The sequence below is a fragment of the Lepus europaeus genome, chromosome 5, assembly GCF_033115175.1.
Source record: "Lepus europaeus isolate LE1 chromosome 5, mLepTim1.pri, whole genome shotgun sequence".
NCBI classification, from domain to species: domain Eukaryota; kingdom Metazoa; phylum Chordata; class Mammalia; order Lagomorpha; family Leporidae; genus Lepus; species Lepus europaeus.
In genome coordinates this window covers 156712200-156729194 of record NC_084831.1, presented here as the reverse complement: position 1 = coordinate 156729194, position 16995 = coordinate 156712200, and the positions used below count along the sequence as shown (strand labels likewise).

The 16995-nt window shown below is 50.1% G+C and overlaps 1 protein-coding gene across 1 annotated transcript; it reads left to right on the top strand.

The window, feature by feature from the left end:
• Positions 1–1619: 1619 nt before the first annotated feature.
• CACYBP (calcyclin binding protein) lies at positions 1620–16391 on the top strand. Its single transcript, XM_062192985.1, has 6 exons — positions 1620–1756; positions 9958–10174; positions 12972–13068; positions 13195–13294; positions 14321–14418; positions 16058–16391. Exons 1-6 carry the CDS (start codon positions 1736–1738, stop codon positions 16212–16214), a joined length of 690 nt encoding a protein of 229 aa, XP_062048969.1. The 5' UTR covers positions 1620–1735; the 3' UTR covers positions 16215–16391.
• Positions 16392–16995: the final 604 nt, after the last annotated feature.

The following is a 16995-nucleotide window of genomic DNA, read 5'->3' as shown; positions in this document are numbered from 1 at the left end:
GTCGGCCCCACCCGCTGGCAGCAGTGAAGGCGTGGGAAGTGGTCTGAGTGTCTACGTAGTTTGAAGACTCAGCACCAGACCGGCTGCAGGCCTGAGACTGAAGACGTAGGCCTGACGCCACGGTCTGGGCAGTTAGAACGAGGTGGCCACGACACTAGCTCACGATTCACCGTGACGGCTGTTTGTTCCCTCTTGTTAAGCACTTGAGAATGCTAGGCTATCAGACACTGTAAAAACAGGTGCAGCTAATCTAACGTAGGGCTCCTGGCCCGCCCCGTGAACTCCGACATCTACCGCCTTGGAAAACTAGCCTGGCCCGAAGGACAGCCTGCAAAGCAGCGTCACCTACACAGTTGACAGTGTGTGGGGTTTCCACAAAGTGCAAACATCTCCAGCCACATGCAAAGCCAGAAACCGAATACCGCTCTGCCGGAAGAGGCCCCGGCGGCCCCTCTGTCACAGACTAAGCAGGCCCGGGCGTCATCCCCACGGAGCCCAGCGACGCCAACCCCGCAGGCTGCCTCCTTCCAGGTCATCTCCCTGCAGGTGTCAGTGTGTGTCGCACTCGCGTGTGTTCCCACGGCACTGCACGTCCGAGTCCTCACCGAGACCCCGGACCCCCAGAGCTCGGCGCGGGCTAGCGGACCTCGCAGGGGGTTGGGTGGTCCTCAGCGGAGCCGCAGACGTCATGAACATCAAAACGTGCAGGCGCCGCGGCTCACTAGGCTAATCCTCTGCCTTGCGGCGCCGGCACACCAGGTTCTAGTCCCGGTTGGGGCTCTGGATTCTATCCCGGTTGCTCCTCTTCCAGTCCAGCTCTCTGCTGTGGCCCGGGAGTGCAGTGGAGGATGGCCCAAGTGCTTGGGCCCTGCACCCCATGGGAGACCAGGAGAAGCACCTGGCTCCTGCCATCAGATCAGCGCGGTGCGCCGGCCGCAGCGGCCACTGGGGGATGAACCAACGGCAAAGGAAGACCTTTCTCTCTCTCTCTCTCTCACTATCCACTCTGCCTGTCAAAAATAAATAAATAAATAAATAAACATCAGAACCTGGGCTCCTCTGGAGCTCGACCTCATCGGCCCTGACGCCCACAGCACAGCACTCTGTCAGCATCCCTGAACCCCGCCGGTCCGCGCCCACCGCGGGGTCCACACGGCTCCGCCTCCAGCCTGGACCCCGCGATGACGTCACAGCGCCTAGACGCCAGATCGCCGTGACGTCTCCCGGCGCCAAACCCGCTGAACATCAAACCCCTCCCTTCGGTCATGCTCCATGATTATCACGTTTCTTCTGCGCCTTCGCCTCTCTCTCCTCCCGGAGGCTCAACCAAGCCTAAGCTAATATGGCCGCCTCACTAGCCCGGCGTCCTAGAGCGGACGCACGCAGTCGACTCTCTAGCCGACTTCCGCTCCGTGCCGGAAGCTCTCTGCGTTATTTCCGGGGCTGCGTTAAGGCAGCTGGTCCGATCTGCGACTGCGCAGCCGTGGCCAACGCGGTTACAGCATCAGTTCCCCGGGCGGGGGGAAGGGGCGTGGCTCTCCTCGGCTGACAGGTTCGCTCGCGAGATCTGAGCGTTCCGCGGCGGGCGGGCTCGCGAAGGTTCCAGAGGCTCCGCGTGCGGGAGGCGGGCCGCGCACGGTCGGGTGCACGCGCGGGTCGCGGGCCGGTGCGCGAGCGGAGCGCGCTCGGGGCGGCGTTTCCTGTTCCCGTCGCTCGCGCTGCTGCAGCTCAGACCATGGCGTCGGCTTTGGAAGAGGTGAGGGAGCCGGCCTCGTCGGCCTCCGCCTGCCGGGCGCCCCGGGGTCCGCGTGGGTCGGGGCCGGGCGGCGCGCGGCGGCGGCGGCGGGCGGGCCCCGTGGGCCGTGGGCGGCGCTGGGCGCTGACTGGACAGGCGGCGGCCCGAGTTCCGAGGCCCCGACGCCCTGCGGCGGGCGTGCGCGGCGAGGCCCGGCAGGTGCGGATGCTGGCGCCCCGCGGCCCCAGGCCCGGGTGGCTCGGCCGGGCCTTCCCCTGGTCCCGGCTGTCGGCCGTGTCGGTGTGGCTGTGGAGACAACGCCGCTCCCGCCTTTCGGGCTCCCCACCCTCCCCGCGTCTGCGTCAGGAAGCTGCTGAGGGGGAGCTGGGCCGAGCGCCGTGTAGACCGATGTGGGAAATCGTGATATGTGTGCTGTGTAGACCGATGTGGGGGATCTGGGCCGAGCGCCGTGTAGACCGATGTGGGGGGTCCTGGGCCGAGCGCCGTGTAGACCGATGTGGGAAATCGTGATATGTGTGCTGTGTAGACGGATGTGGGGGATCCTGGGCCGAGCGCCGTGTAGACATGCTGTGGGAAATCGTGATATGTGTGCTGTGTAGACAGATGTTGTGGGAGGTTCTGGGCCGAGCGCTGTGTAGACAGATGTGGGGGATCCTGGGCCGAGTGCCGTGTAGACAGATGCGGGGGATCCTGGGCCGAGCGCCGTGTAGACCGGTGTGGGGATCCTGGGCGGAGCGTCGTGTAGACGGATGTGGGAAATCGTGATGTGTGTGCTGTGTAGACAGATGCTGTGGGAGGTCCTGGGCCGAGCGCTGTGTAGACAGATGTGGGGTATCCTGGGCCGAGTGCCGTGTAGACAGATGTGGGAAATCGTGATATGTGTGCTGTGTAGACGGATGCTGTGGGAGATCCTGGGCCGAGCGCCGTGTAGACATGCTGTGAGAAATCGTGATATGTGTGCTGTGTAGACAGATGTGGGGGATCCTGGGCCGAGCGCCGTGTAGACCGGTGTGGGGATCCTGGGCCGAGCGCTGTGTAGACCGATGTGGGAAATCATGATATGTGTTCTGTGTAGACAGATGTGGGGGATCTGGGCCGAGCGCTGTGTAGACAGATGTGGGAGATCCTGGGCCGAGCGCCGTGTAGACATGCTGTGAGAAATCGTGATATGTGTGCTGTGTAGACAGATGCTGTGGGAGGTCCTGGGCCGAGCGCCATGTAGACAGATGTGGGGGATCCTGGGCCGAGCGCTGTGTAGACAGATGCTGTGGGAAATCGTGATATGTGTGCTGTGTAGACAGATGTGGGGGATCCTGGGCCGAGCGCTGTGTAGACATGCTGTGAGAGAGAAGTCTCCTGGGCCTAGCGCTGTGTAGACAGATGCTGTGGGAGATCCTGGGCCGAGTGCCATGTAGACAGATGTGGGGGATCCTGGGCCGAGCGCCGTGTAGACAGATGTGGGGGATCCTGGGCCGAGCGCTGTGTAGACATGCTGTGAGAGAGAAGTCTCCTGGGCCGAGCGCCGTGTAGACAGATGCTGTGGGAGATCCTGGGCCGAGCGCCGTGTAGACAGATGCTGTGGGAGATCCTGGGCCAAGTGCCGTGTAGACAGATGTGGGGGATCCTGGGCCGGGCGCCGTGTAGACAGATGTGGGGGATCCTGGGCCGAGCGCCGTGTAGACATGCTGTGAGAGAGAAGTCTCCTGGGCCGAGCGCTGTGTAGACATGCTGTGAGAGAGAAGTCTCCTGGGCCGAGCGCCGTGTAGACAGATGCTGTGGGAGATCCTGGGCCGAGCGCTGTGTAGACAGATGCTGTGGGAGATCCTGGGCCGAGTGCCGTGTAGACAGATGTGGGGGATCCTGGGCCGAGCGCTGTGTAGACATGCTGTGAGAGAGAAGTCTCCTGGGCCTAGCGCTGTGTAGACAGATGCTGTGGGAGGTCCTGGGCCGAGCGCCGTGTTAGCCCGGCCGCCCTGCCGCGGGTGTCCACATTGAGCTGAGTGTCCTGTGCCCTGAGGGCGGTCCGCGTCGCGGGGGAGCTGCGGTCCCGCCTGTGCGAGCTCGCGTTGACCCCTCCGAGTTGGGGGCTGTCCCCGTGTCGGACACCGAGAAACGCACGTGTAAACAACGAGCGCTTCATTGTGGAGGTGGAGCACAGCTTTTAAACCGTGTTCAAGTGCACCTTCGGCGACTTGTCACGGGTCGTGCAGCCATCGCCGGCCGCTGCCTGGCTGCAGACGGTTCCCTCGCCCCTCGCAACATGGCCCCCCAGCCCCTCGCCGCTCCCTGGCCGCCTCACGCGTCCACTTTCCGTCTCCGTGGGTTTGCCTGTACTGCGCATTGTAGAAGTAGGGTATTACATGTGCCCTTTGGTTTTTGGCTCCCTTCGTGTGCTCAGGTTCGTCCATGGGGTGCCGTGTGTCAGTCAGCCATTCCTTTTTATGGTTGAATACTACTCCATTGTGTAGATACTGCGCGTTCTGTTCATTCGGTCACCAGCTGTTGGACGTTGAAATTGTTCCCATGTGTTGAGTGTCTCAGTCCTTTTTTCCCCCCCGCAGGAACAACGTACCCGCGGCTGGTACTTAATAAATAACAGGTCTGCTTAGATCCCAGTTGTGAAGGCTGGGGAGGCCCCTCCTGGCTGCACCACCACGTGGTGGATATGCCTGAGTGAGCGCTCACGTGGCAGGAGAGGGGCAGGCTCACGCTTTGCTAACAATGCATTGTCACAGGAGCCCACCGGGGTGCCACGGAACTACCATACTCTCTTCTCAAGGCAGCACCCCACCCCCCATTACTTAACACCTCTCACTAAGCTTTTAAGGTTTTTATTTATTTGAAGGGCAGAGTTACAGAGGGAGGGTGGGAGTTGTAGAGAGAGTGAGCTTCCATCTGTTGGTTCACTCCCCAAATGGCTGCAGCGGCTGGGGTTGTTCGAGGCTGAAGCCTGGAGCTTCTTGTGGGTCTCCCACTCGGGGTGCAGGGCCCCAAGCACTTGGGCCGTCTTCTGCTTCCAGGCGCATTAGCAGGGAGCTGGATTAGAAGTGGAGCAGCCGGGACTCAAACTGGCACCCGTATGGGATGGTGGCGCTGCAGATGGCTGCTTAACCTGCTGTACCACAATGCTGTCCCTCTAAGCTCTATCTTTTAAAAGTTCCATCTTGATAATACCACATTGGGGACTAAGTATGTATGTAACACATGAAACCTTGGCAGATGGATTCCAGCTGTATCCAGACCTCAGCATCGACTTAGGAATCATGCGGTCATGGAATACTTGTGTGCAGGTTTTTGTGTGCACACGTTTTCAGATGTTACATACCCAGGAGTGGAATCACGAGGTCAGATCCTAACTCTGAGGTCTGTTTCTGAACTGGCTGCACCTTCTTATATTTCCACAGAAAAGGAAGAAGGTTCTAGTTTCTCCCATGTCCTCATCACCATTTGTTAGTTTCTGGGGTTTTGTTTGTTTTTATGATACCACCCCAGTGAGAATGAAGTGATACGGCATAAGTTCAATAGACATTTCCCTGATGACTAAAGGTGTTCACCATCTTTTCAAGTGCTTGGTGGCCGCTTGTGTTCTTTGGAGAGATGTCTACTTAAGTCCTTTGCCCATTTTTTAGGTAGTTTGGTTTTAATGTATGCTAGTGAAGGTGTAGGAAATCAATTGGGAAATAAAGCTGAAGTGTGTTTATGGTACAGGATAAAGATGAAGTACAGTTTCTGCAGTGAGAAAACAAGCATGCCAGTAGAGCCAGGAAACATAAGGTAAATCAGGACATCTAAAGTGTGTGCAGAAAAAGCACCCAGGAAACCACTGTCGCTAGTTGTCAGGCTGAGAGCAACAGCACTGAGAAAACACCCCGGAACAGGCCTGCTGCAAGTTGCTGTGGTGCTTATTTTTTGCAAATGAATTTTAGAGCCAAAACTGGCAAAAAATGGGGCCTGAGAAGACAGAAGCTGGGAAGTACTTGCTGCATTAATTCTGAGTTCCTTTCTGAGTCTACTATGAAAAGGATTCCTACCCCTTTCAGAACAATTTGCTGTTTAGATTTGATCTGTTTCCTCTATTTTTGATAACTAAATTCCTACTTGGAAAAATTGCTCATTTTACACTTCAGCATATTTCATTATGTTGATACTAGAATCAATGTGAATTTTTGAAACCATTATATGAACAAACTGTTTTGAACTAAAACGTCTTCAATCTCCATTCAAAAGATGTAATTTATTTTAGTTTTAGTATATGAGGTTTTTTGGGGCGGGCGGGCAGGGTATGCACACCTGTTGAACAGATTAGGCAAAACATTAACTCATTCTGAGTTAATGAGGTGATAAAAGACTTGGGGTAGAAGGACTAGTTAGGTTACTGCACTTTATAAGACTTAAGAAACAAAGGCTTGCAAGTTCTGTTGTACTTTGGATAATATGCTGAGTTATCTGACAATATAAGACTTTTTTAAAGCTTTTATTTAATGAATGCATATTTCATAGGTACAACTTTAGGAATATAGTGGTTCTTTACCCCATACCCACCCTCCCACTCCCACTCCCATCCCATCTCCTATTCCTTCTCCCATCCCATTCTTCATTATGGTTCATTTTTAGTTTATATAAAGAGGACCAACTCTATGTTAAGCACTGATTTCAACAGTTTGCATCCACACATGTACAACATATAAAGTACAGTTTGAGGATAAGTTTTGCAGTTGATTCTCATAGTACAACTCATTAAGGACAGAGGTCTTACATGGGGAGCAGGTGCACAGTGATGTCTGTTGTTCATTTAACAACTGACACTCTTATTTATGCCATCAGTGATCATTCGAGGCTCTTGCCATGAGCTGCCAAGGCTATGGAAGCCTTTTGTGACCACAAACTCTGTCAGTATTTAGACAAGGCCAAAATCAAAGTGGAAGTTCTCCTCCCTTTAGAGAAAAGTACATCTTTCTTTGATAGCCCCTTCTTTCCACTGGGGTCTCACTCACAGAGATCCTTTATGTAGGATATTTTGTGCCACGGTGTCTTGGCTTTCCACGTCTGAAACACTTTCATAGGCCGTTCAGCCAGACCAGGAAGCCTTAAGGGTTGATTCTCAGGTCAGAGTGTTACAGTCTGCTGTGTGGACTGCTTCCCATGTTGGACATTTCCTCCTTTTTAATTCTATTATTATTACCAGGTACTTGATGTTATTTATATGATCTCTTTAACACTTAATCCTATCCAGATGTTCACGTTAACACTTAATAGGGCCACTTTAACAATTAAGATGGCATTTTTACCACCAATTTTAATGGCATTGGAGTCCCATGAGAAGTTTTTAACCTGTACCCTTAAAAGTAAGTCTGTAGGACTGTATGCTGAATTATATTCAGCTTTTTGTATAATTTCAAACAAAAAAATTAAGATTTCCCTGGTTAGGTTGCAGGTATTAAGCCAGAATATAAAGTCATTTTAAGAGGAGTGGTTTAAGGGCCAGCGCTGTGGCGCAGCGGGTTAAAGCCCTGACCTGAAGCACCGGCATCCCATAAGGGCGCCAGTTCGAGACCCAGCAGCTCCTCTTCAGATCCAGCTCTCTGCTGTGGCCTGGGAAAGTAGAGGAAAATGGCCCAAGTCCTTGGGCCACTGTACCTACATGGGAGACCGGGAAGAAGCTCCAGGCTCTTGGATCAGCACAGCTCTGGCCGTTGCAGCCAACTCTGGGGTGAGCCAGCGGATGGGATTTCTCTCTCTCTCTCTCTCTGCCTCTCCTTCTCTCTCCTTCTCTTTGTAATTCTGCCTTTCACATATTTGAGAGGTAAAGAGATCTCCCATATGCTGGTTCATTCTCCAAATAACCACAAGAGTTTCCTCTCTGGAACTGCAGTAGCCCAGATCTTCTGCATGAATGACAGGACCCCAGTCACGTCATCACTGCTGGCTCCCAGGTTCTGTACTATCAGGAAGCCAGAGTCAAAACCTGGAGCCATGCATCCAACCCAGTCACTCTGAAGAATCGTGGGGGCATCTTATCCTGTAGGCCAAACACTCGCCCTCAGGTTCATTAAAGGTTTATTTATTTATGCCAGAATTACAGAGAGATGGGGAGAGACAGGGGTGGAGGGTAGGATCTTCCATCCGTTGGTTCATTCCCCAGATGGCCCAGGGGCCCAGGCACCAGGACCATCCTCCACTGCTTTCCCAGGCACATTAGCAGGGAGCTGGATTGGAAGTGGAGCAGCCAGGACTTGAACTGGCCCCAGTTCATTAATTTTCTAACAGTGTCTTCAACTAAGCAACTTCATAAAATCTTTGCAGAATCTCTATAGAGAGTACAGTTATTTCAGTAGGTGATGTGTTGACTTTAAGTATTTATTTTTATTTACTTGAAAGCAGAAGGAGGGATCTTCCCCCTACTGTTTCACTACTCAAATGGCTGGAGCAGCCATGGCTGGGCTAGACCCAAGCCAGGAGCCTGGAGCTCTAGCCAGCTCTCCCACAGAGGTACTGGGCCGTCACCTGCTACCTCCCAGGATGCATTAGCAGGAAGCTGGATTGGAAGCAGAGCGGCCAGGACTTGAACTCTGATAGGCAATGCCGTCCTCAAAAGCAGCAGCGTAACTCCCTGTAACAATGGTGCCTGCCCAGAGGGTTTTTTGTTGTTTGTTTTTAATTATTTTTGTCTTTAAAATACCAGCTTTTTATTTGGGGTAGGAGGATCAGTGAAGACTGATCATTGACCATGGTGGGGTTATGTCAGTGTGGATTCTATCATCTCTTAAGAAATTCTAACATCTGATGACTCTAAAACTGATGTTATAGGGAAATGTCTGAATTACATTGTTGTTGTTGTTGTTGTTTCTTTAAGATTTATTTGAAGGCAGAGTTAGAGGCGGCGGGGGGGGGGGGGGGGGGTGTTGTTCCGCTGGTTCAGTTCCCAGCCTGAGCTGTGTGGATCTGAAGCCAGGAACTTCCTCTAGGTCTCCCACGTGTGTGCAGGGGCCCAAGGACTTGTGCCATCTTCTACTGCTTTCCCAGGCCACGGCAGAGAAGTGGAAGTGGAGCAGCCTGCGCCCATATGGGATGCGGGCACTGCAGGCAGCAGCTTTACCTGCTACACCACAGCGCCCCTGAATTACTTTTTTTAAAAAAAGATTTTATTTATATACTTGAAAGAGTTACACAGAGGTGGGGGTGGGGGATGGGGTGGGGGTGTCTTCTATCTGCTGGTTCACTCCCCCAAAGCCAGGAGCTTCCTCCAGGTCTCCCACGTGGGTGCAGGGGCCCAGGGACTTGGGCCATCTTTCACTGCTTTCCCAGGCCATAGCAGGGAGCTAGATCAGAAGAGGAGCAGCCAGGACTGGAACTGGCGCCCATATGGGATGCTGGCATTGCATGTAGCAGCTTTAACTGCTATACCATAGCACCAGCTCCTGAATTACATTTTTTTTTGAAGATTGATTTATTTGTAAAGGAGTTACAGAGAGGCAGAGAGAGAGGTCGGTCTTCCATCTTGCTGGTTCACTCCCAGAATGGCTGCGACAGCCAGAGCTGAGCTGATATCTGAAGCTCGGAGCCAGGAGCTTCTTTGGGTCTCCCATGCTGGTGCAGGGGCCCAAGGACTTGGGCCATCTTCTACTGCTTTCCCAGGCCATAGCGGAGAGCTGGATCGGAAGTGGTTCAGCTTGGACTCAAACTGGCATCCATGTAGGATGCCGGCACTGCAGGCGGCAGCAGCTTTTACTCGCTATGCCCAGCACCAGCCTCTGAATTACTTTTATTAAAATCTCCAGAGTGGGTGTTGTGCAGCAGCCTAACTTGGGGACCTGAATGCCATATGAAAATGCCTGGTTTGAGTCCCAGCTCCTCTGCTTCCATTCCAGCTTCCTGGGCCTGGTCCAGCCATGGCTGTTGCAGTCACCGGGGCTAGGACAGTGGATGGATGAAAGATGTTGCCACCTTTTGGGGAGTGAACCAGCAGGTGGAAGAATCTCTCTGTCACTCTGCCTTAAAGACAAATTAATGAATAAAACCATCTTGAAAGGACACTAAATGTTTAAAAAACAGCAGCTTGAGTTACTTACAGTAGAGCAGGTAAAGTTGTAGCTCAATCCCAGAAAATTTAGGTGAATCTCTGAATTTTTAGCTATTATTCTAGTAATTTGAAATGATATGCCTTATTTATCATCACTGGCTCACCTTTTATTTTAATACAGCTACAGAAGGATCTAGAAGAGGTAAAGGCGTTGCTAGAAAAGGCTACCAGGAAAAGAGTCCGTGATGCCCTTACAGCAGAGAAGTCCAAGATTGAGACAGAGATGAGGAACAAGGTGCAGCAGAAGTCACAGAGCAAAGCAGAGCTCGACAGTGAGAAGCCGGCTGCTGTGGTTGCTCCCATCACAACGGGCTATACAGTGAAGATCAGCAATTACGGTATGACTTGTCCCGTGCCTTTGGTGATTTCTGTCTGTAAGCAATTTATGCCTCAGTAGTGATCCATTGACAAACTGATTTCTTTAAAGATTTTTATTTTTTTATTTTATTTATTTATTTCTATTTATTTTTATTTATTTATTATGAAAGTCAGAGTTGCACAGAGAGAGAGAGAAGTCTTCCATCCACTGGTTCACTCCCCAAATGGCCGCAACGGCCAGAGCTGCGCCGATCTGAAGCCAGGAGCTTCTTCCAGGTCTCCCACGCGGGTGCAGGGGCCCAAGGACCTGGGCCATCTTTAATGCTATCCCAGGCCACAGCAGAGAGCTGGATCGGAAGAGGGGCAGCCAGGACTAGAACCGGCACCCATATGGGATGCCGGTGCTTCAGGCCAAGGCGTTAATCTGCTGTGCCACAGCGCCGGCCCCGACAAACTTATTTTTTAAAATATTTTGAATGTTTTGGTATCTTAGAACACTCATCAGTTTCTCTTGAATAAGGTGCTTTGTATTTTTATTAGATAAAAAGGAAAGGATACACTCTAGATTACTAAAGAGAATAAGGTGATTTAACACAACGATGATGACTAGCAAGAACAACAGACTATTCTGAAATACACTATGTGTGGAACACGGCTATTTTAAGTCATTTTGTACATTTCATCAAATTAACTGAGAAAAGGAAAAGAAATATTTTTGAGCCATTATTGTGCTTAAATATATGGATACACAATAGTGACTAAAAGCCAGTTCCTGCTTAGTGTGTGATTAGGACGTAAGTGTACAACTAACACTGTAATAACGTAGGCACACTTTTTTCTTGATGGAATGTGAATTTTGTGTTTGGAAGTTGTGCAGCTTGCATCTGAGCCATGAACTTTCTTGTAAGGGGCAGCCATAGACCCATCACATAGTAGCTGCTTCATGGTATTTGCTTAACCAAGTTCAGTAGAGATTTTTTTAAAGATTTTGTTATTTGAGATATAGAAGCAGAGAGAGAGGTCTTCCATCTGCCAGTTCACTCCTCGGATGGCTGCAAAAGCCAGAGCTGAGCCAGTCCGGAGCCAGGAGCTTCTTCCAGGTCTCCCACACAGGCGCAGGGGCCCAAGGACTTGGGCTGTCCTTCACTGGTCTCTCAGGCCACAGCAGGGAGCTGGATCAGAAGTGGAGCAGCTGGGACTCGAACCAGTGCCCATATGGGTTGCCAGCACTGCAGGTGGCAGCTTTAATTGTTGCGCCACCAACACCAGCCCTTCAGTAGAGATTTTAATATATTATGGGAATGTAGCTGAAGAAATAATTCTGGAGATAAATAGAATTGGAGGAGACATTGACGTTTCAGGCTGTTTTAGCAAGTGGCCAAGGAGGGGAACAGTGTGAGCAGAGACGTGAGCAGCAACTTGAAAGGCACAGCGAAGGCAGTGTGTGTGTCACGCTCAGGAGGCGCAGCATGGTGCTGTGAGACACACAGCACACTCATGGCTCTAGGGACCTGTCTGGAGGAGCTAGGAGGATCGGGGTTTTATTTATTTGAAACAGTTGTAGAGAAGCCTTCCATCGCTGGTTTATTCCCCAGAGACTGCAACAGCTGGTTCAGGCGCTTCATCCAGATCTCCCACATGGATGGCAGGGGCCCAGACACTTGGGTCATTTGCTGCTGCTTTGGATTGGAAGTGGAGCATTTGGGACACAAACTGGCACCACATGGGATGCCAGCATCACAGGCAGCGGCTTTGCCCACGTAGCCCCGACGCCAACCCCTAGGATTATGGCATGTATGGGAGAAACTGTTGTCAGTGTAGACGTTGGACTGAATCAGTGGTGAGAAGTTAGATGGAGTTGTGCAGAACTCTATCAGGCATCTTTTCTGATTATCCTGGAGGACTGGGCAACAGGGATATGGAGATACTTGTACGTATGTATTCTTCATGGAGTATGCTTCTTAAATGAAGTTGGTAAATATTTATTGTGACAGAGACTTAGAGTTTGATAGCGTCTACTGCAATGGCATTTACTGTGTTAGTCAAATTAAGAAGCCTGACTGCAGAACAGAAGTGTTGTTAAATTTATATTCTACCTTGTGCTGGGAAGTAGAATTGATTGGTCAGCAGCAGCAGCCTCCTAGCTTAGTGAAGAATTAATATATAGGTGTAGGACAAAAGTAGCTCCATAAAAAAGGTAAATAAGCTCATCTTAAAGACCGTGTATTCCAAAGAATAAAAAGAACATAGATTCAAATTCAGGTTAATGAACACGAAGGCTAAGTTTTACCACTTAGTAGATACCTAACTTTGGGGAGAGTACTTCACTGCTTTGAGTTCAGTTTCTATAGCTAGAAAATTTTCTTAGTGAAATAAAAATGAGAAGCCAGTAACAAACATAAAAACTGAGTTTTGGCCAGCGCCGTGGCTTAACAGGCTAATCCTCTGCCTGCGGCACCGGCACACTGGGTTCAGGTCCCGGTTGGAGCGCCGGATTCTATCCCGGTTGCCCCTCTTCCAGGCCAGCTCTCTGCTATGGCCCAGGTCCTTGGGCCCTGCACCCGCATGGGAGACCAGGAGAAGCACCTGGCTCCTGGCTTCAGATCAGCGAGATGCACCGGCCGCAGCGGCCATTGGAGGGTGAACCAATGGCAAAAAGGAAGACCTTTCTCTGTGTCTGTCTCTCTGTCCACTCTGTCAAAAAAAAAAAAAAAAAAAAAAAAAAAACAAAACAAAAAAAACCCTGAGTTTTCTGATGAGTGGTGTGCATCTGCTGTTATAATAGAGGAGGTCTGACTGTGTCCCTTCTTTCCTTAGGATGGGATCAGTCAGATAAGTTTGTGAAAATCTACATTACTCTAACTGGAGTTCATCACGTTCCCACGGAGAACGTGCAGGTGCATTTCACAGAGCGGTGAGTCATTGTGGTGGGAAGATGGGGGTCATCAGGAGGGACTTAGAATTGTGGACCCTGAAATTAAAGCTGGTAGGTGTTTTCACAAGAAACCAGAAAGATGATGTATTCGTGATTGTGTTACAGGTCATTTGATCTTTTGGTAAAGAACTTAAATGGCAAGAATTACTCCATGATTGTGAACAATCTGTTGAAACCTATCTCTGTGGAAGGCAGTTCAAAAAAAGTGAGTTTCTTCTCTCCTTTTTTGGTCATAGTATTATGTAATCTGGATGCTTTACAATTGAAATGAACTAGGGTTAACTTTGCTTTAACAGGGACCAGCAATGACATAGCCCTGCTTACTTGGTTATGAGTTGTACTGAGTAGTTGTAGCCTATGAAACCTTAAATATTACAGAAAATTGTTTGTCAACTGATTGTAAGAATATTGCAGCCAGGAAGTGCTTAAGGATGAGACTTGAGTTTTATACCACTTTATTATTTACACGTTGTTCAAGCGTTGGCAGTTTACTTTCTCTGTGCCTCAGTTTTCCCTTTTGCACATTGGTAACAATTTCACAAAGGTCGAATGACACACACTGACATGAAAGTGCTTACGTTAACAGTAGCTATTAATAGGCACACTGTGGATAAGATTTTTATATAAAAGGCAGTACTAAGTGCTTAGCCTAATTGGAGCTGCTAGAATCTGTTAAAATAACGAAGCTGCCTTTCTAAGGACTGTGCATGCTTTGCACTCATTCAGACCGTACCTCTCTTCTGACTTGAATAAATGAGGCTTACTGTGGGTGGTGAGACACGGCATTCTCTGCATCGTTATGCAGCAGGTTAAAAGTCGTGTGTGTGTCTCCCTGCAGCCTTCTCCGTCCGCTAACTCCACGTTTGAAGGGGTACTCAGACGGCTCCTAGGACTTAAATTGATGATTGTGGAAAGATTTGTTGCTCTCTTCTCTTTCTCACCTCCTCCCGTCACCTGTTACCTGCCTGTGCCTCACCCCTTTTCCTATCGTGCTCTTCCCTTCAACGAGCCGTTCTGCTAGGCTGCTCCACCCGCCCAGAACGCCCTTCCCACGGATCTTGGATTCCTCTGTCTTCCTAGCACTTGTTATTGTTGGGAGGAACTCAGGTTTTACTTCACTAACTGAAAAGGCACTGCTAGCACTCGTGCAAACCCAGGGAGATTGAGTGACTGTCTGCTGATGTTCATGCCTGTCTGCACGTGTTCTGAGCTGTACCTGCTTTTCTTCCAGGTCAAGACGGACACAGTTCTTATCTTATGTAGAAAAAAAGCAGAGAACACCCGATGGGACTACCTGACTCAGGTTGAAAAAGAATGCAAAGAAAAAGAGTGAGTTCACATGGACAGCGTTCTTACAGAGGAGAGCTAGGTAGTCAGTGATAAGGCCACGACCTACACTCTGTCCTTAAAGAGCGCATGTGTCAAGTAGGCAGCATGTTTCTTTATTATTTGAAAGGTACAGTTGGAGCGCTTCCATCCACTGGTTCACTCCCAGAATGGCCACAGCAGCTAAAGCCAGGAGCTTCGTGGGGCTCTCCCAAGTGGGTGGCAGGAATATTACCTTTCCTAATAAAGACAGCTTTTTTTTTTTTTTTTTTTTTTTGACAGGCGGAGTAGACAGAGAGAAAGGTCTTCCTTTCCGTTGGTTCACCCCCCCAGTGGCCACTACGGCTGGCGCACTGTACCAATCCAAAGCCAGGAGCCAGGAGCTTCCTCCTGGAATCCCACACGGGTGCAGGGCCCAAGCACTGGGCCATCCTACCTTCCCGGGCCACAGCACAGAGCTGGACTGAAAGAGGGGCAACTGGGACGGAAACTGGCGCCCCGACCGAGACTAGAACCCAGGGTGCCAGCACCACAGGAGGAGGATTAGGCCGGCACCGCAGCTCACTAGGCTAAAGACAGCTTTACAACAGTGTGACATAGGTAAAATTGCCACCTGCAATGCTGGCATCCCATATGGGCCCTGGTTCATGTCCCAGTTGTTCCACTCAAAGGCCTGAGAAAAGAAGATGGCTTAAGTGGTTGGACCCCTGCCACCCACATTGGAGACCTGGAAGAAGCGCCTGGTCATTGTAGTCACCTGGAGAGTAAACCAGTATATGGAAGATTTGTCACTCTGACTTCCAAACATCCTAGCCCAGTTGTACCTCTTGAGTACCCTATAATTCCTGGAGTCAGTCCTGCTTATGTAAGCCAGCATGCATTTGGGATGTGGCTAGCTGGAATCCTACTGTGGCTAGCTGTTGTCCTACTGTCTGCGGTGCCCAGTGCAGACTCTGGCACTAATAAGATGAATTCATGTGGGAGCCTCAGATTCAGTTCCCAGCTCATGAACCAGTAGATGGGCTTTCTAATAAATTTTTAATGTAATAAAAGGTTAATTGGCCTAGTTTGAACATTTAAAAGTACTACTACATACATTAAGACCATTCTGGTCACCATGCCCAAAACCATGGATTCAGGCTTACGAAGGCTCCTATCCACTGGTTCATTCCACCAGTGCCTACAATGGCCAGGCCAAAGCTGGGACCTTACTCTAGGTCCCTGGGCCCAGCACCATTGGGGCAGACTTGGCACGTCAGCCCAGGCAGTCTGATGTGGGCTGCAGCTGTCCAAGCAGCATGTTAACCATTAGGCCTGATACCCAGCCCTGAAAGACAGCTTCTCCAATTGGAAAGTGTGAACTTCATTATGCACCTCTGTCTAGTATGTTTGTGTTTTTCCCAAATTGTGAGGAACTAGCTTTTAAAAATTAAAACAGGTAAATGCTTATTTTATCACCTGAAATCCCACGTCTCAAGACCTTATTTTGATGACTGCTGCTTCACGAATTAAGTGTGAGCCTCTCTGGTGGGTCTGTTAATTTGGATAGCTTACCCTCTCCTCCCCTACTTCCTACCGATTCTCACAACCTCGCTGTGCCTTCTCGCGCTCTGATGTCTCCGTTCCTCTTCTCTCCTAATAGAAAGCCCTCCTACGACACAGAAGCAGACCCTAGTGAAGGCCTGATGAACGTGCTGAAGAAGATTTATGAAGATGGAGACGACGACATGAAGCGAACTATCAATAAAGCCTGGGTGGAGTCGAGAGAGAAGCAGGCCAAAGGAGACACGGAGTTTTGAGACCGGAGCGCTGTTGGAACTGTGCTGCGCACGTGCTGACCTTTCCAACGAGGGAGTGTTGCTGAGCTGCATATGTCACTTGACAGATAATACTCACATACCCTTTAAGGAAAGGCAATGAATTCTCCGTTTCCTGCTGGAGGATTTATTTAAATAAAACGTGCTTATTAAACGCTTCCTCTGAAGATGGTTTCATTCCGTTCTGTGGTCTTTCGGGTTCAGGAAGGGTTATAAAAAGCCTAAGGAGAATGCTACATTGTGTTGTTGTCATGAGGTAGAGCACAGATTTGCTTGTCTTTACTGACATCAGCTCCCATCAGTGTAAGAAAATGCCCAAGAGTAAAACCTGAATTTCTGCATAGAAGCCGCTTGCTGTGCTTCAGAGTTGCTGTCCAGTGGCTGATCCCTGCCTCCATCTTCAGTGCATTTGTTGTACATTACTGCCATGTACTAACAGACCTGTCACAAATGTTCCCATCTGGGTTCAGATATATTTGTGTATGAATATAGATTTGTTCATAAACAAGAAAACACAAGCATCTCTGTATAGTTCTAGCAAAATTCCATCTATTCCTGTGTTCAATAAAGGTAGATTTTTATGTAACAGAATAGTTTTACTATCTGTTTGTCTGGGAGTATGTCAGAGAAGCCAGAGTTTTAGGGGAGGATTGTTTTATTTACCCCAAAAGTAAGGAGCCAGGGCCAAGTGCCTGTGATCTGCATTACTGTATTGTCCTGGATGTATTAGCCAGTGTAGTGTTGAAGATGCAATTAGACACAA